The sequence below is a fragment of the Echiichthys vipera genome (assembly GCF_963691815.1).
Source record: "Echiichthys vipera genome assembly, chromosome: 14".
In the NCBI taxonomy this organism is placed as follows: domain Eukaryota; kingdom Metazoa; phylum Chordata; class Actinopteri; order Perciformes; family Trachinidae; genus Echiichthys; species Echiichthys vipera.
The window spans coordinates 28,706,858-28,725,766 of record NC_139839.1 but is presented as its reverse complement, the minus strand read 5'-3'; the positions used below and the strand labels follow the sequence as shown (position 1 = coordinate 28,725,766).

At 40.5% G+C, this 18,909-nt stretch overlaps 1 protein-coding gene across 4 annotated transcripts in view; it reads left to right on the top strand.

Annotated features, from left to right (window-relative positions):
• Positions 1–3,007, top strand: part of sytl2a (synaptotagmin-like 2a) — a 39,874-nt gene extending 36,867 nt beyond the window's left edge. For all 4 annotated transcript variants that reach the window (XM_083927279.1, XM_083927282.1, XM_083927281.1 and 1 more), the window contains one exon: positions 790–3,007. In XM_083927279.1, coding sequence (XP_083783405.1) covers positions 790–938 — 149 coding nt within the window. In that variant the 3' untranslated portion in view covers positions 939–3,007. The remainder of the gene's footprint in view (positions 1–789) is intronic.
• Positions 3,008–18,909: the final 15,902 nt, after the last annotated feature.

The window sequence follows — 18,909 nt, the reverse complement described above, 5'->3', positions numbered from 1 at the left end:
GAGGAGTTTGACTGACAGTTAGCATTAGCCGTTACAGCTAAGTAAACATGAAAGTGATGTTAGCGATCAAGGAGAAATGTAGCCAGCCTACAGTAGCTACTCCGATCAACAGACAACCCTGGCAACCCACAACATCCAAACGTGCTATTGGCTGCTACCATGGAAACAGAACGGAACAGAAAGTCATTGTCAAACCCATCAAAAAATTTGAAAAATATTAATTCAGACTAAATACTTTCATTCTGTACCCCTCAAAACACCCTGTGGGTGTATTTTTTTAAATTAAAAATATATAGCTTTTAATAAAAATTCTACATATTCAACCTTTAACATAGCTACTTACAGATGGTATGGCATATCCACTCACACTCCCATCACAGTGAGGGTTTTTTGCATTTCCATTTATTTATTTATTTTGCCTAAACTGTAGATAGATAGAGTTAGATAGATTAAAAACTTTATTGATTCGGAAGGAAATTCAAGTTTCCGCTGTTCCAATATTACACTCAAATAAGAAATTTACAATAATATAAAATATACAAATGTAATACAATAATAATATAGAGGAAATATATGATTAGAATATACAGCTGTGCGGTCAGTGTAATATTGCAAACATGCAGACCGCAAATTTTAATATTTAATCAAAAGATAGGGTGTAAATTGTTTGTGTTTCTGCCTCACATACAGAAAATCAATCATACTAAAATGTGTTTCATTTATTCATTTCATTTTCATCATTAAAAAATTACCTACCTTATTAGGACAATTATTTGCCTTTCTGTGCAGGGAAGAGTTACGGAGTGGATGCTGTTTGGATGGATTCAACAACAGATGAAGAAGTTTTATGGCAGAGGATGTTACAGTCTGATGGTGAATGGGTGGAAGATGTTTTACCTCTGAGAATGTTGGTAATGGCAAAAAGCATTTCAAAGTGAGATTGTATTAGAACAAAGAACTCCAGCACACTCTCTTCTACACTTGCAATAACAGAAGATTTAATGGAAACAACGTTACAGAGACCTTCATCAGGCACATCAGAGACAGTACCGTTTAAAATAAAATGGAGAGCAGACAGGTGTGGGAGGGACTAAACACACTCATTGGCAGGTCCAGTTATAAGGTTGATAGTCCTGTAAGTAACAGTCAAACCTTTGTTAATGATCTGAAGAATTACTACTGTAGATCTCACACTAGGAATGGTAGGACAGAATGTGATGAGTTATTGTAAAGACAAAGTCAGTAGTCATCAATGAGGATGATGTTGCTGCAAGTGTTTCTAACCTGAAGCCGAACAACACCACTGGCCCAGATGCACTTAAAGCCGAAGCACCAGCAACGTAGTTTATTAAAAGAGTGTTTTAAAGACTTAACTTCTGCCCCCTGTACCAGTTCCTCTCATAGTAAAGTCAATTCAAGTAGATTACCAAAGTCAGTCCCAAAGGAAGGAGCCCATTGGTGCTTTTGTTTCTGTGTAGGGACTCTTCTCATGCTACTGCAGAGGTTTGCTGTTATTTTGAGAAGTATTAGGGGTTAAAAAAGACTTTTGAATGCCTTCGACGTACTCCCCCGAGCTAATCAGTGTTAGCCACGTCCGGCTGTTAGCGACTCTCTCAGATTTTTCCGTTAATAGTTCATACGCGAAAAAAACAGTTTCGAAGGCTTATTTGATGAGTGTAAGTGTCGAAAAAGACCACAGGAGGATTTTATGCCGATCTTTACACTTTAAAGACAGTGTTTCTCAACCAAAAGGAGTTTCTGCAAGCTTGCCTCAGTCCTCTAGACACATGCACAGTGCCAAATTGAAATCTTCAACAATCAGGCCTGTGCTAATAAAAAACAGGCAAATATGCCAAATGATTTTTCTGCCTATAACAATAATTTTCATATGGTGTATAACCATGGAACAAGTTCAGGTCAGTCACTTGAATCAATGTGGTCACTATACAGTACTAGATCCACTTGTATATAAGAGCGACAGAGGCACAATTGACTCTTTGAAGACACATATTCTCCTGAAAAGGCTCACTGATCCCAACGTTAATGCAGGTTTAGTTCTCTGGATCAGAAACTTTCTGTCGTGCCACCCACAGGTCTCTGTCAGGGGGAGCGTGACAGGCTGCCCACAAAGCTGTGTTCTTTCCCCTGTGCTTATCTGTCTTTACTAATGAATTTATAATCAATGAGAAACATTTTAGATTGTTGTGTGAGTACAGTGAGACTTTGTCCATAAGCTTGTTTTACTAACTGCTTGTTTGTTTCTTATGTTTTTGTTGGGTGAGTTTAAGACAACTTTCCGCACTTGTGGACAATAAAATATACATTGTTTTATTTTGAAGGCATGGGAGAGACCATCTCAAATAGGCTGGATGACCCACATGGTCACACTACAAACTGTCACTCATTGAATTGTCCATAGTTACACCATGGCACCATATGCCTTGATATAGACAGTATTCATTGTATACAAAATACACACTAAACGTAGCTCAAGAAGTACATAGTACTAATGAGGAAGAGCCATCATACACAGATAAATATATTCAATACACAGGTAAATATTTTCAGTAATTTTAACATCTGATTCAAATGTCGTAGGAGCTTGTCTTTTAGAATCTGTCCCAAAACCAGGAAGGAGATGTGACAGCATCAGAGAAAAATATAAATACATAAATAAAAAGAAGCAGATCAAGAGTAGATTTAGTTTGTAATAGTTTTTGAAGTGAGTTGGTATAAAATTTGACAGTACATTTTGGAAACTGGGATTTTGATGGATCACCAAATGATACACTATGAATGGAAACAGCAATGCATATGTATCTGTATAACTGATGATCAGTGTATGATAAATGAATACAAAAGGTACTTTAGTAAACCAGGTTATATTTGTCATCTCAAATAAGTAATCAGAATTCAAGTGTTTTGATTTGAGCACTAATGATTTATATTCATGATTTTCTATTTTGTGATTACTGCAGCAAGCAATTCTATCTGCAATAAACAGAATATTAATGTGACTTGTGTGTGAACATGATCTGATTTGTCAGAAAGGTCAACCCTTGGAAATGGACAATATATTTGAGTTATTGACATCATCAGATAATACTGTCTCCAGCCTCCAGGATGCTTCCCACTGAAAAGCTTGGGCAAGCGGCTGAGCTACACTTATCAGAGGTGGTGAAGGTAACTTTTGTGTGACAATTAACCACACAGTGGTGAAATGTATACCTGATGAGAAGAGTTTTCCAATGAAGAACAGCGCACGAGGGAGAGTCCCACACAGGCTTCTGTGTCTGTCAGACGGACCATATCAGCAGAGCAATGATGTTATGCACATAGGCTGGGAGATTTTCATTAAAGAACGACTTTATTCTCGTATTATTATGACTATTTCCCTCAGAATATTATGTCTATTTATTCTCCAAATCTCAGAGAACACAGATGGGATACATTTTATTTTGAAAGTGCAGAAAGTTTTGAACATGAGCAGAAATCTTGCTGAAACACAATAAAGTCCAGGGTTTATTAATTAATTTAACAAATGTATCAGTGAGGTAAACAAGTGCCACATGCACATTTAAAGAGGACAGGAGACTGAACCATGCCTACATGTGTGCTGACTCAGCAGGGATGACATCAATATTTGACTATTATATTATACTTTCATAGTTGGATTTGTCACCCAACATTAATTTTGTTAATTTGTCCACCATAAATTAAAATGAAAGAAATATGGAGAATGAGCAGAACATCGCCATCTAGTGTCTCAAAATCGTAGTAGCAACAACAGAAAATAATTCCAGCAGTCGGGTTTCCAGGTTGATCTGACCCGGCCCAATAGCCTACAGGAGACCAGAGTCTGTTTGAACCCATCCCCTCCAGCATATACACCATAAAAACAAGGATTAGATGAGTTTGACTGACAGTTAGCGTTAGCCGTTAGCATTAGCCATTCCAGCTAAATAAAGATGAAAGTGATGTTAGCGATCAAGGAGAAACATATTAAAACGTGCATTTTAATGCCGTTGAACTCCTTTGTCGCAGTCCATGGAGTGAATGACTCTGGTTTTCTGGTTTCTGGTTATTGTCAAACTCATCTCATCTCATCTCATCTTCAACCGCATATCCAGGGTCGGGTCACGGGGGCAGCAGCTTTAGCAGGGGACCCCAAACTTCCCTTTCCTGGGCCACATTAACCAGCTCTAACTGGAGGATCCCGAGGCGTTAACAGGCCAGTGTGGAGATATAATCTCTCCACCTGGTCCTGGGTCTTCCCCAAGGCCTCCTCCCAGCTGGACGTGCCTGGAACACCTCCCTAGGGTGTCGCCAAGGGGGCATCCTTACTAGATGCCCTTTCAACGCAAAGGAGCAGTGGCTCTACTCCGAGTTCCTGGCGAATGGCTGAACTTCTCACCCTATCTCTAAGGGAGACTCCAGCCTCCCTCCTGAGAAAACCTTGTACCCGCGACCTCGTTCTTTCGGTCATGACCCAGCTTTCATGACCATAGGTGAGGGTAGGAACGAAGATTGACCGGTAGATCGAGAGCTTTGCCTTCCAGCTCAGCTCTCTTTTCGTCACAAAGGTCAGTAGAGCGACTGCAACACCGCCCCTGCTGCTCCGATTCTCCAGCCAAACTCACGCTCCATCGTCCCACCACTCGTGAACATGATCCCGAGGTACTTGAACTCCTTCACTTGGGGTAAGGACTCATTCCTTACCTGGAGTAAGCAATCAACTGGTTTCCTGCTGAGAGCCATGGCCTCAGATTTAGAGGTGCTGATCCTTATCCCAGCCAGGCCAGCTCGGCTGCGAACCGATCCAGTGAGTGCTGAAGGTCACTGACCGAGGATGCCATCAGGACCACATCATCTGCAAAAAGCAGAGACGAGATCCTCAGCCCACGGAACTGCAACCACGACTACGCCTCGATATCCTGTCCAACCCCCACCGGGAACAAATCTGACTTACTGCAGAGGATCCGGACACAGCTCTCGCTTTGGGTGTATAGAGATTGGATGACCCACAGAAATGACCCCTTCACCCCATACACCCGCAGCACCTCCCACAGTATCTCCAGACTGGATGGGCATACTCCCAGGCGAGAGTGAAGAGCTGGTCCATTGTTCCACTTCCAGGACGGAATCCGCATTGTTCCTCTTCAATCTCAGGTTTGAATATAAGACGAACCCTCCTTTCCACCACCTTGGAGTAGACTTTACCAGGGAGGCTGAGTAGTGTGATACCCCTGTAATTGGCACACACCCTCTGGTCCCCCTTTTTAAACAGGGGAACCACCACTTCGGTCTGCCACTCCCTTGGCACTGTACCAGACCTCAACGCAATGTTGAAGAGACGTGTCAACCAAGACAGCCCCTCCAAACCCAAAGCTTTCAGCATTTCTGGACGAATCTCATCGATCACTGGGGCTTTGCCACTGTGGAGTTGTTTGACTACCTCATTGACTTCGGCCAGAGATATTGACAATGATTCCCCATCAGCCTCCAGCTCTGCCTCTACAAAAGAGGGTGTGTTTGTCGGATTAAGGAGTTCCTCAAAGTGCTCCTTCCACCGCCCGATTACCTCATCAGCTGAGGTCACCAGCGTCCCGTTCTGCTTTGTCTCTGACACAGCAGAGCCTGACCACCGGTGTCCACCACGGTGTTCGAGGGTTACCGCCCCTCGAGGCACCTAAGACCTTGAGGCCACTGCTCACCGCTGCAGCTTCAGCAATGGAAGCTTTGAACATTGCCCACTCCGGTTCAATGCCCCCAACCTCCACAGGGATGCTAGAAAAGCTTCGCCGGAGGTGTGAGTTGAAGATCTCTATAAGTCTAATAACAGACGACCGCTCGGATTTAGATCAGGGAGGCCATTCTCCCAATCACGCCTCTCCAGGTGTCTCCATCATTGCCCACGTGGGCGTTGAAGTCTCCCAACAGAACTATGGAGTCCCCTACTGGAGCCCCATGCAGGACTCCATTCAGGATCTCCAAGAAGGCTGAATACTCTGAACTGCTGTTCGGCGCATATGCACAAACAACAGTCAGAGTTTTCCCCCCTACCACCCGCAGGCGTAAGGAGGCGACCCTCTCATCCACCGGGGTGAACTCCAACACTGCCTCACACTCTGGGCACCTCCAGAGAAGAATAGGGTCCAACCCCTATCCAGGAGTACGGTTCCAGAACTGAGACTGTGTGTGGAGGTAAGCCCCACCAGATCTAACTGGTAGCGCTCCACCTCCCACACAAGCTCTGCCTCCTTCCCCGACAGAGAGGTGACATTCCACGTCCTCAGAGCCAGCCTCTGATCCCCATGTCTGGTCCATCGAGGCCCCTCACCTTCACTACCGCCCGTGCAGCAGCGCACTCGACCCCAGTGGTTCCTCCTGCGAGTGGTGGGCCCACAGCATGGAGAGGAGGGAGGTGCCACGTCACTTTTTCGGGCTGTGAGACCGGGGGAGCTGGGGTCGACCGCCGATCTCTCGAATGGAGGATGACAGACTCTACCACTAAGCCACAGCCGCCACTCACTGTACAATTAATAATCTACTCACACATACCTGGACACTCAATAACGCAATAACTTTATCCACCACTTAAGTGCAATAATTTAATCTTACTGCTCATTTCTGTCATATACAGTCATACATATTTGATCTTATACATTTCCTCTACATTTAACTTATCTGATTTAACTTTCTGTGAATTTTTATTTTACCTGTATTCTCATATCTACCTAATATATATTTACTTAAGAGTTTATTGTTTACTGCTTTGTTTTTTCTCTGTATTTATTTAGCTAAGAGTTTATTGGATATCTTAAACTGTATTTCTTTTTTTCATACCTCCCTTGTGTTTTTGTAAGCTGCTGAAAACTTAATTTCCTTGCTGGGATCAATAAAGAGGAGTCTAAGTCTAAGTCTTTATTTTTTTAAGGAAAAGAAATACTCTCATTCTGTATCCCTCAAAACGCCCCATGGGTGTATTATTTTTTATAAAAAATATGGCTTTTGATAAAGTTTCTACATATTCAACCTTTAAGTGTTTTATGCTCAAAATCTTCTGTTGGAGGATCACCAGACCCTGCTTCATATGTGTCCTCACCAATGTTAATAGGACGCCCTTGCTTAACATGGACTTTGGAAAGACAGCAATCAATAACCAGTGACAAGAGAATGGATGCAAAATCCAGGAAGCATGCTATTATGTATGTATGCTTTGATGCTATTATTTATTCTAAACTGTATGTACATAGGTTCTGATATATTCACTCTTTTACTGTGTATCCTCCCCAGCAGCAGCTGCATCAAAATTCGATATCTCCATCAACCACTAGAGTCTGCTGCTGGGCCACAAATGACCTCTACTCTTGAGAGAGAGATTTTCAAGCCCTCCTACAACTCAGTGCCATTTACTAACACCAACCCCAGGTCAGAGACAAGACACTGGCATGCCCTATCTTGTTTTATCTCTTTATTCGACATACCTGAGAAGCCTTAGTAAAATATTAAAATATAAAAATATAACTCAATAAAACAAGAGAAAATGTACAATCTTATCATCATTAAGATACAGTTTCCGTGTTATGTAGCTATTTATATTTGAGATTTCATTTAGTTCATGGGTTTTTATTTTCTTTGTAATGTATTTCACTAAACATAGGTACTAATGTCAATAACAACAATAATAATAATAATAGTTATTATTATTATTATTATTATTATTATTATTATTATTATTATTATTATTATGATATTACGATGCCCTGTCAGGGAAGTCAGAATAAGAATGAATTTGAATGAACCTAACCTAGTTTTAAAATTTCCTACAGTACATTTAATGCAGAAACATTTCAATTTTCACCTTCACAGGTCTGACGCTTTGTCATTGGTTGAGTCGCCCTGATGCGACAAGAAATCTCACACCCCGATTGGCTGTCAAGTCATGTCAATCGACACGGGGCCCAGCTGACCAGCCTCTGCGTTGCTGAGGTAAGTTCAACAGCTGCGTCAAGCTCACCGTACTTCGCCCTCAAGTCGCGCGACCTTATCTTCAAAATAAAATGATGGAGCATGCCAATTTGGGAAAATACAACCATTTCTGTGGGGTATTCAGATCGGCCAAAAGCATGTGAAGTGTAATCCTGGGTACAACTATCGCCCAATGAAAGGCTAAGGTGAGCTGCCATGTTTCTGACAGCTTGATCATGTGTGCAGATCCGATGTCAGGATCGGAATTTTTTGCCTGTATGCTACTACTGTATGCTATGCTACCTATGCCACCATAAATCCCAACGTCATAGAGGTTCATCATATCATCAAAAAGTGCTGCACATGGAATCATTGACTGTGTTTACCTTTCTGTTTATTTTTCCTAAACAGCCAACAGAGTATCACTGATTACTGAACTGTTATATTAGTAAATCATTTACTGAACTGTTATGTAAGTAAATCATCATTTTACTGAACTGTTATATTAGTAAATCATTAACTGAACTGTTATATTAGTAAATCATAATTTACTGAACTGTTATATTAGTAAATCATCATTTTACTGAACTATTATATTAGTAAATCATCATTTTACCGAACTGTTATATTAATAAATCATCATTTTACTGAACTGTTATATTAGTAAATCATCATTTTAACTGTTATATTAGTAAATCATCATTTTACTTCACTCTTATATTAGTAAATCATCATTTTACTGAACTGTTATATTCATAAATTATCGTTTTAACTGTTATATTAGTAAATCATCATTTTACTTCACTGTTATATTAGTAAATCATCATTTTAACTGTTATATTAGTAAATCATCATTTTACTTCACTCTTATATTAGTAAATCATCATTTTACTGAACTGTTATATTAGTAAATCATTTACTGAACTGTTATATTAGTAAATCATCATTTTACTGAACTGTTATATTAGTAAATCATCATTTACTGAACTGTTCTATTAGTAAATCATCATTTTACTGAACTGTTATATTAGTACATCATCATTTTAACTGTTATATTAGTAAATCATCATTTTACTGAACTGTTATATTAGTAAATCATCATTTACTGAACTGTTATATTAGTAAATCATCATTTTACTGAACTGTTATATTAGTAAATCATAATTTTAAGGGTCTACTCAGCCCCAGTCCTTCTCACCATCTTCCTTTCCTCCCAGTGTGGGGGACTACTTTATGCATGATTCACTGATATGGATGAATATGAAAATATGAAGCCCTTTTTTTAAAGCCTGCTGATGCGTCTGTGTAAGAAACTCCCCGTTCATGTGTGTTGTAGTGGAGCAGAGCAGAGATGAACGTGGAGTCAGAAAAATCTTTGTCAAACATTATTTTTCCACCATTTCAATCATTTCTGTTCAGATGTGAATCTAAAATGTGAAGAATATCAAGTCGGGAAATACATTTGTTCAATTTTGAATCATTTAAGGTTTTTATTTATTGGGTGGACAATTCATGTTTTTCAGAAATTGGATTATAATTCATGATTCATGTCTGATATATTTCTAATATATTTTACTTGCGTAGTTCTTTCAAATAACTAAAACTAGAAGTGTAAAAAAAATAGTGTAACTCAAATTATTCCATGGGAAAAACATGTGGGGGTCCACAACCAGCCCTTCCAGTGGAGAAAAGGTGATGCAGTGTCATAGTAATGGCTGTCCTACATGCTAGAAAACTCTCTGTGCTGGCGCCCCATCCTATGCAGCAAAAATATATTAAGCTATAGAGCGCATCATTCTGTTTTATGACCCACAATGATCATAAAACCGTCTTTCATTTTCAAATGTTCTGTTGGTGCATGAATTATAAAGCAACAGTGTTGTATTGTACTGCCTGCTCATGTGCAGCTGTGTGACCATAACGCATCATGTCTATTTTGAAAATGAAAACACAGCACTTCAGCTGGTTTCCCTCAGGATGTTCTTTGGACAGTAAAGTCTATTCTCAATAATTAGATAGAACAATTGCATAGAACCGACAGCAAGCATCCCAGGGTAGTTACAGAAAATTACCAGCACAATTCATACCTTGTGAACGTCCTCATCGTTAGATTTGTACACTCAATCTCTCTAAAAGTAACTAGAAATGTGTACAGCTCGACAACAAACCCCCCAAACAAACAGATCTGGGCATTTATGCAGTGAATAATCTACAGAGCCAGTGAGTATCATGAAGCATCAACTATAGTGCAGTAAATCTGTTTGGGACAACTCACCCAGGTGGTATCAGTAAGAGTCAAGCTCTCACTGGACTGTAGCCTCCATCAGCTGTGACCAAGTGGAGTCACTTGATAATTGGCAAAATACACTCAGTGTAATTCTGCTGGGTAGTGGTTTCTGATTCATCCTACCTGATATTGTCTAATAAAAACAACCTCCTAGTTTTCATGCCCACATGAGCAGAATGAATACATCGTACTGAATAAGAGAAAAATGGACCTTTGTGACCTATTCATCACCATCACCTATCATTTAGCACAATTATGCCTGTAGCTGCCATCCCTCCACCACTTACCTCATGTGATTTTGAAATTATTCAAATAAATAATACATAGGTATGTGTATCAAATAATTTTGAGTATCTATATGTTGACCTGTTTTTGCACCTATTTAAATTTACAATTGACACAGATTCAAACAGTATTTTAAGTTAAGATCAAACACAGAACACTGAGCATCAATCAGGCAAAAAAAAGACATGTCAATTGGAAATCTGTTGAAAATTACTGTGAAACCAGACCAAAGTGTGATCCCATTTAAAACTCAGAATCCATCATGCATGCTTATCTGGCAGCCCAGTCACCAGACGAAAATGATGGCACTGAACATCAATGCAAACCACAGAAATGTTCATATGAAAAGTATATAGCATGTTTTAACATCTGTATGAGACACAAATGGGGACTGGAGTTTTAGACTCGGACCCGAGTCACACTTAACACTCACCCCCCAAAGGCTTGAGACTCGACTCGAGAATTGGGACTCGTGCACAATCTTTTTATTCGCCACACGTAACTTTACACATCTGGTGCACGAGTGGCCAAACTACACAGATGACATTGCTACTGCTGCAGTATCATACCATGTCATGTCATTTGGCTTTAATAACTTCACGCAAAGCTTAAACATAAGCATCGCCGAATTCAATGTCTGTGGTATGAAAATTACCTAGGCTGGATCGACCACGTCCAATTTTATCAGTCAAGTTAGAAACATGTTAGACTCAGCTTCATAAACCACACCGTTAGCTTGCTGCCAATGTTAGCTTTGTGAAAGATTAAAGCTTAAATAAAGCTTAAATATGTAAAATCTTTATTAAAAGCTATGTTTACTGTTACTGTTTGGATCTGTTCTAAGACTCAATTTTTTTCTCATTTTAATCGTGCAATATTGCTCTTCGATCTGTTCTAAGATTCCATCTTTTCACTTTAATTTAGTTCTATTTTTAGTCTGTGCATATATTTTTAGTCTGTACATTTGTACTTTTTTTTTTTAACTTGAATTTTATTGTAGCCTTTTTAAAATTCAATTTTTTTTGACACTGTTGAGTTAAATATATATTTTTATTTCATTTTTACTTTCTTTGTGACCAGGGAGATGTGCAAAGTAAGAATTTCATTGTGCAGTGTGACGTCTGTCTTAACTGAACATATGACAATAAACATCTTGAATCTTAAAATATATATAATTATACACCCATTGGGCGTTTTGAGGGGTACAGAATGAAAGTATTGCTTTTCCATGAAAAATATATTTAGTCTGAGTTAATATTTTTAATTTTTGACGAGTTTGACAATGCCTTTCTGTCCCGTTCTGTTTCCATTGTAGCGGTCAATAGTGTTGGGCGTTGCTGGTTGCCAGTTTTGTCTGTTGTTGGGTGCAGCTACTGTAGGCTGGCACTGGGTGAAATGGAGTTTGCCAATCCTGCAGCTGCTTCGGAGCCTCAGTGAAGGGGGCGTCATTTGTCCCAGCAGCTGAGTGAGCAGAGACGGGCAAGAACCAGAGTCAATAGAGGCCAAGCATTCACTCCATGGACTGAGAGAAAGGAGAGAAACGCCATTAAAACGCACGCCCAAATGGCTACGTTTCTCCTTGATTGCCAACATTACTTTCATCTTTACTTAGCTGGAACGGGTAACGCTAACTGTCAGTCAAACTCCTCTCCAATACTTGTTTTTATGGTGTGATTTTCTGGAGGGGACAGGTTCAAACAGACTCAAACAGACTCCGGTCTCCTGTAGCTACTGGGCCGGGTCTGACCAACCTGGCAACCTGACTGCTGCAATTATTTTTTGTTGTTGCGACTACGATCTTGAGATACTAAATGGAGTTGTTCTGCCCATTCTCCAAATTCAACCTTTAACTTTTAGATTGGCGTTCATTAAATTAAATTTTTTTGAAAAGTGTTTTCTTGCCGGTACTGCCTCCATCTGCTGCCAATGCTGTTAAACTGGGAGAAATACTTGTTATTTATTAATGTCAGCTAAAGTCAAGTTTACGTTACAGGATTATTGTTGACCACATAGCATTAATGTTTCTATGTTATTAGCTTTAACCATTACAGCCCCATGCAGTAATCCATTCAACGTCTCTGTGAAGGCCGAATACTCCAAACTGCTCTCAGAGTTCCTGGGAGACTCTACCAGGAGCAGCCGGCTAGGGACACACAAACCTCTCCACCACGATAAGGTGGTGGTTCCCAGAGAGGAACATGGGCTGTTTCATTTAAAAAAAAAAACAACAAGTCTTGGTAATATGTAGGTATGTATTTGAGACACATATTACCTTCATGAATTTAAAAACCACAACAGGTAAGGTGTGATAGATAGCAGCTACAGATATAATTCTGCTAAATGGAAATAGGCTACAAAGGTCAAATGCCCGTTTTTCTTTCTTACTCACAATGTACTCATTCTGCTTTAGTGTTCATGAAAACTAGGAGGTTCTTTTTACTAGATCATGTCAGGTAGGAGGATTCTCAAACCAAGAATCTAATCTAATGTGACCTCCTGGCACGCTTCCTCATTCTTTTAATCTGCAAAGGCTCTAGACCTCCTCATTATGCCATGTGGCTGAAAGACTTACATCCAAAGTTAGTTAGAAATGAAATATACTCTGCAGGGAAGTACGAGTGAATGAATGAATGAATGGATTAAATTTTATTTTCGTGTCTGGTCATGTTTCCATGACCCATCCCATACAGTATCATACAGACACCTAAATATATACAACCAAAACTAAGCCTTTAGGAGTGCCAGAGTGTCCACAACACGGTGGTGTAGTGGTTAGCACTGTCGCCTCACAGCAAGAAGGTTACATGTTCGCATCTGTGTGGAGTTTGCATGTTCTCCCCGTGTCTACGTGGGTTTTCTCCTGATACACCGGTTTCCTCCCACAATCCAAAGACATGCACGTGTTAGGTTAATTGATGACTCTTAAAAAATTGCCCTTAGGTGTGAATGGTTGTCTGTCTCTGTTCGTCTCTATGTGCCCTGTGATAGACTGGCGTCCTGTCCAGGGTGGACCCCGCCTCACGCCCGATGTCAGCTGGGATCGGCTCCATCCAGGATGTCTCTGTACATTGCTGCATTCATCTTTCCCTCTATCCTTACTAGTCTGCCAGTTCCTGCTGCTGAAAAACATCCCCATAGCATGATGCTGCCACCACCATGCTTGACTGTAGGGATGGTATTGGCCTCGTGATGAGCAGTGCCTGGTTTCCTCCAAACATAACGCCTGGCATTCATACCAAAGAGTTCCATCTTTGTCTCATCAGACCAGATAATTTTGTTTCTCATGGTCTGAGAGTCCTTCAGGGGCCTTTTGGCAAATTCCAGACGGGCTGCCTTGTGCCTTTTACTAAGGAGTGGCTTTCGCCTGGCCACTCTGCCATACACGCCTGATTGGTGGATTGCTGCAGAGATGGTTGTCCTCCTGCAAGGTTCTCCTCTCTCCACGGAGGAACGCTGGAGCTCTGACAGAGTGACCATCGGGTACTTGGTCACTTCCCTGACCAACGCCCTTCTCCCCCGATTGCTCAATTTAGACGGCCGGCCAGCTCTAGGAAGAGTCCTGGTGGTTCCAAACTTCTTCCATTTACGAATGATGGAGGACACTGTGCTCATTGGGACATTCAAAGCAACAGATATTTTTCTGTATCCGTCCCCAGATTTGTACCTCGAGACAATTTTGTCTCTGAGGTCTACAGACAATTCCTTTGACTTCATGCTTGGTGTTTGCGCTCTGACATGCAGTCAACTGTGGGACCTTATATAGACAGGTGTGTGCCTTTCCAAATCATGTCCAATCAATTGGATTTACCACAGGTGGACTCCATTTAAGCTGTAGAAACATCTCAAGGATGATAAGTGGAAACAGGATGCACCAGAGCTCAATTTTGAGCTTCATGGTAAAGGCTGTGAATACTTACGTAAATGTGATTTCTTTGTTTTTTAATTTTAATACATTTTTCAAAACTCTCAAGAAAACTTTTTTCACATGGTCATAGGGGGGCATTATGTGTAGAATTTTGAGGACAGAGATTAATTTAATACAATTTAGAATAAGGCTGTAACGTAATAAAATGTGGAAAAAGTGAAGCGCTGTGAATACTTTCCGGATGCACTGTACATGAGGATAAACACAGGAGTTTTTTTTTTCACGTTTTTCTCTCATTTGTCAGTTTCCTCCTCCTGTGCCAGGCTTTGGACACATATTCAGAAAATGCATACACTTTATCAATAATAAATTAAACCAAAGCGCCATCATCCAAACCTATCAAATCAACATCTGGAGCATCAACGTTTTTAAACAACTTTTGGTGTAAATCATGAGGACAGTATAAAATAAAATGAAGTAAGTCAAAAAACTATAAGGTATGGTGACATTTTAGTAACTTGATGATAAATTACTGATCTGACCAATCCTAGAAAATATGTTGGTTACACAAAGTTTGTTTGTAATACGATTATTGCCATAATTGTAGCTCTCTTTGCATAAATGTATAATAGTAATATTTGTTTAATTGTTTTTTGATTTTTTTTATCGGAAAGGTTTGTGCGTGGATATGCTTTGTTGTTTACTTGTGTTTGTTTGTACCAATAAAATGAACAAAAAATACAGTATGTACTTTGGTTGTTAACGAGTGTTTTATTTTGAAAGTAATAAACGGAAGTCTTGTTTCTCATTGCGACGAGCTTGTTCCTGGTACTTAAAACTGTTGGTGATGCTGTCAGTTCAGATGGCTAACCTGGTGAAAGAATAGAGAGATGTGGCAGCCCGAGGACGGTGCTGTTTCTCAGGGGAAACGTGCGGCAAATGTTCAGTCACCATTTTCCGGAATATGAAAACACATGGGTATGAGTCCTTTGAGAGCCTTGCGTTTTCTCCCATAGTTGCCAGGCAGGTAGGTATTTTCCTACAGCCAGGCGTTGCACTGGAAAATCATTTCATTTGGCACCGCCGCTGGCTGGTGATTTAGCATGAATGCTTGCTAACTAATGAACAACACGCATGTTTATGTTCATCCGTAGAAGCAACATTAACAGGGAGTGTAAGATATGTGTTCATTTTTTCCGTTTCCCGCCTCATGGGGCGTACACACATGTGCCCCCACAAGTCTGAACCCCCAGACCTTAAACTCTGAAGTGATTGTTAACGTGTTAGCTGGTATTTCCTAATTCGGAAACGTGGGGACAACTGACATTTCTTTTAAAACTCGACAATAATTTGGCGTCTTTGGAGTGTGGTGAACTCTTTACCCTGCGTTTTGTCTTGTAAGCAGGCAAAAAAACTCCCAGACATGCTCTGCCAGGCAGGATAAATGATGTGGGCCAGCTCTTCAGACAGGACCGACCCAGGACTGTCACACGATACCGGCTGTGTGTCACTGTGGACGGAGCCTCCACAGAGTGAGAGTGTTAACCCGGGCCAGCCCTAAGACATAACAACTCCATGGAATACTTAACCAGCTTTTCTGCACACTCTTCACCTAACTGTGAGGACTTCACGGTACCCGTCTGTCTTTGGATCTCTATTGAAACCTGTCTGTGTGTGAGAGGATGTTTAGCCCAGCAGTGAATCAGTCATGACAAGGCAACTCTGTGGTCGGCCACCTCCTCAGCCAAAGGATGTTTTTTAGAACTGGACCCAGACAGAACCATCACAGGCAGAATGTATTAAAACCTGGGGTTCCCAAATTTTTCTCACACCGAGGACCCTTGAAATACTGTACATACAAAGCAGATACAATTTGATGAGGCATTTCTACAGGGGACCTTATCTGAGCTTCGTGTAGATTACTGAGACAGAGACACCTGTGATCACATTATTTCCTTCTAGTCTGTAGAACTATTTTTTCCCAAATTGGACACTGACCCCCCCTGGATACCCCCTCAGGCCCCCCTAGTGGTTGTAGACGGCATGTGTTAAAGTTTTTTTCTCAGAGTAGTTGGAGAAGAGCTAATTTTTTATCAAAATCCTTCCTGTTTTCTGCCATCCCACCAACAAAGAACTTTTTGACCATGCATTGAAGACTGAGCTGGAAGCCTTAGCGAGAGTCAAGTTTACAGGGAGTCAGCCATGCCTATCAGAAAAAAAGGTGAGTTACCGTATGTGCCACAAGTCCTTTTTGCTTACTAAGTAAATGTTAAATGTAACAGAAACATTTGCCCACAGTTTAGAATTGTTCAACGCTTTAATTGCCATTAGCCTCAGGATGTACATAAAGCATTATATTCCCACATACACCAGTGTTCTTCCAACTCTTAAAACCCTGAACACAACCATGACATCTTCCCAAGTCTCCTGTTAGCTTTGCTTCACCTGTTAACACATGTGTGGGTGTTCAGTCCCTAAACAGCAGTTTGTGTTTGTCCCTTTCCTTTTTTCAACATGCCAATACCCCTGCTCAAAGTTTGTGTTGTAGTCTGATGTGGTAGAACTTTAAAAGTCTGCACAGAAGTGTCCGGACTAGAGATGCACCGATCCAGTTTTTTCCCAATTCAATCTGATACAGATACCTGGGCTGAGCGTATCGTCCGATACCCGATACCGATCTGATCCTACTGTTGAATGAATGAAGCGTATAACTGCCATGTGAGAGAAGGCCTCAGGCTTGACATAAACATTTAGCCTTTTTAAAAAATGTAAAAAATTAACACAGATATAAATGTACTTAATATTATTTATAAACAAATAAGTGTACATTAGCTGCAAAAATGAATAAATAACAATTCCATGTAAAGTGCACTGCAAACAGATATTTTCAAATGTAATCTAAAACCCTTACCAGTGTTGAAACATAGAATTGAGGTGACTAGATCGTTGTAACTTTATTGCTATGTATGCTATTAATAAAAAAGAAATGACTGGATCAGAATGCTGGATCGGCCTCATTCATCAGATATCCGATCCAGCTAATTAGTCAATATCAGAGCTGATATCTCTCTAGCCCTGACCTCAACCTTATCCAACACATTTTTGATGAACTGGAACAGTAATTGCAAGCCAGATCTTATCACCCTATATTAGTATTGGACCTCAAGGATACTTGTGTGGCTGAATGGGAGTCAATATCTGCAGCCAGGTTAAAAAAATCTGGTGGAAAGCCCAAAACCAGTGGAGGCTTTTACAGCAGCACATTCATACCTTTAGTTTTGGAATGACATGTTCAACATATGGGTACAATGCTGGAGTGTCCACATACTTTTGAGCATCTATTCTATATCATCTTGTACAACCCCATTTTCAAAAACATTGGGATGCTGTGTGAAATGTGAATAGAAACAGAATATGATGTATAAAACATCAACAGACGCTCCATATTGAAAATATATAGACAACATATCAAATGCTAAAACCGAGAAATGCCATTGTTTTTTCAAAATGATGTTCCGATTTTGAATTTGATGCCAGCCACACATTTCAAAAAAGGCAACAAAAGATTGGAAAAGTTGTGAAATGCTAAAAGACAACAGTTGGTGGAACATCTCACAATGAATGATGTTAACTGGCAACAGGTTAGTTACATGATTGGGTATAAAAAGAGCCTCCAGAGAGGCTGAGTCTTTCTGAAGTAAACAGGGGGGGGGCTTCACCACTCTGTGAGAGGTTGAACTGGAAAATAGTGCAACATCTTAACAAAATTTTTTATCTCACGTAAAATATCAAAGAATTTGTGGATTTCATCGTCTACAGTTCACAATATCATAAAAGAAATCGCTGTATGCAAGAGACCAGGCTAAAAACCATTACTGGGTGTTGGTGATGTTGATTAAAAACAAACACGATTGTGTAGTGGACATCTGTGCATGGGCTCAGGGACTCTTCCAAAAACCCTGGTCTGTGAACACAGTTCATCACTGCATCCACAAATGACAGCTGAGATTCTGTCATGTACAGATGAAACTGTAGAAACCAGATCCAGGAACACTGCTGCCTTCTCTGGGCCAGAACTCAATTAAGATGGACTGATGCCAAGTGGAAACTGTCCTGTGGTCTGACCTGTCAACATTTGAAATTATTTTTGGAAATCATGGACCCCGCGTCATCCAGGCTAAAGAGGAGTGGGACCATCCAGGTTGTTGTCAGCACAGTTTAAAAGCCAGCAACCATGATGGTATGGGGCTGCATTAGTGCGCATGACATGGCTAACCTGCACATCTGTGAAGGCATCATTAATGCTAAACCATATACAGTATACAGGTTTTTTTAGCAAGCATGCTGCCAAGTAGACAACGTCTTTTTCAGGGAAGGCCTTGTTTATTTCAGCAAGACAACATCGAACCACATTCTGCACATGTTCCAACAGCATGGTTCCGCAGTACAAGAGTCCGGGTGCTAAAGTGGCCTCTTGCAGTCTCGACTTGTTTCCACTGAA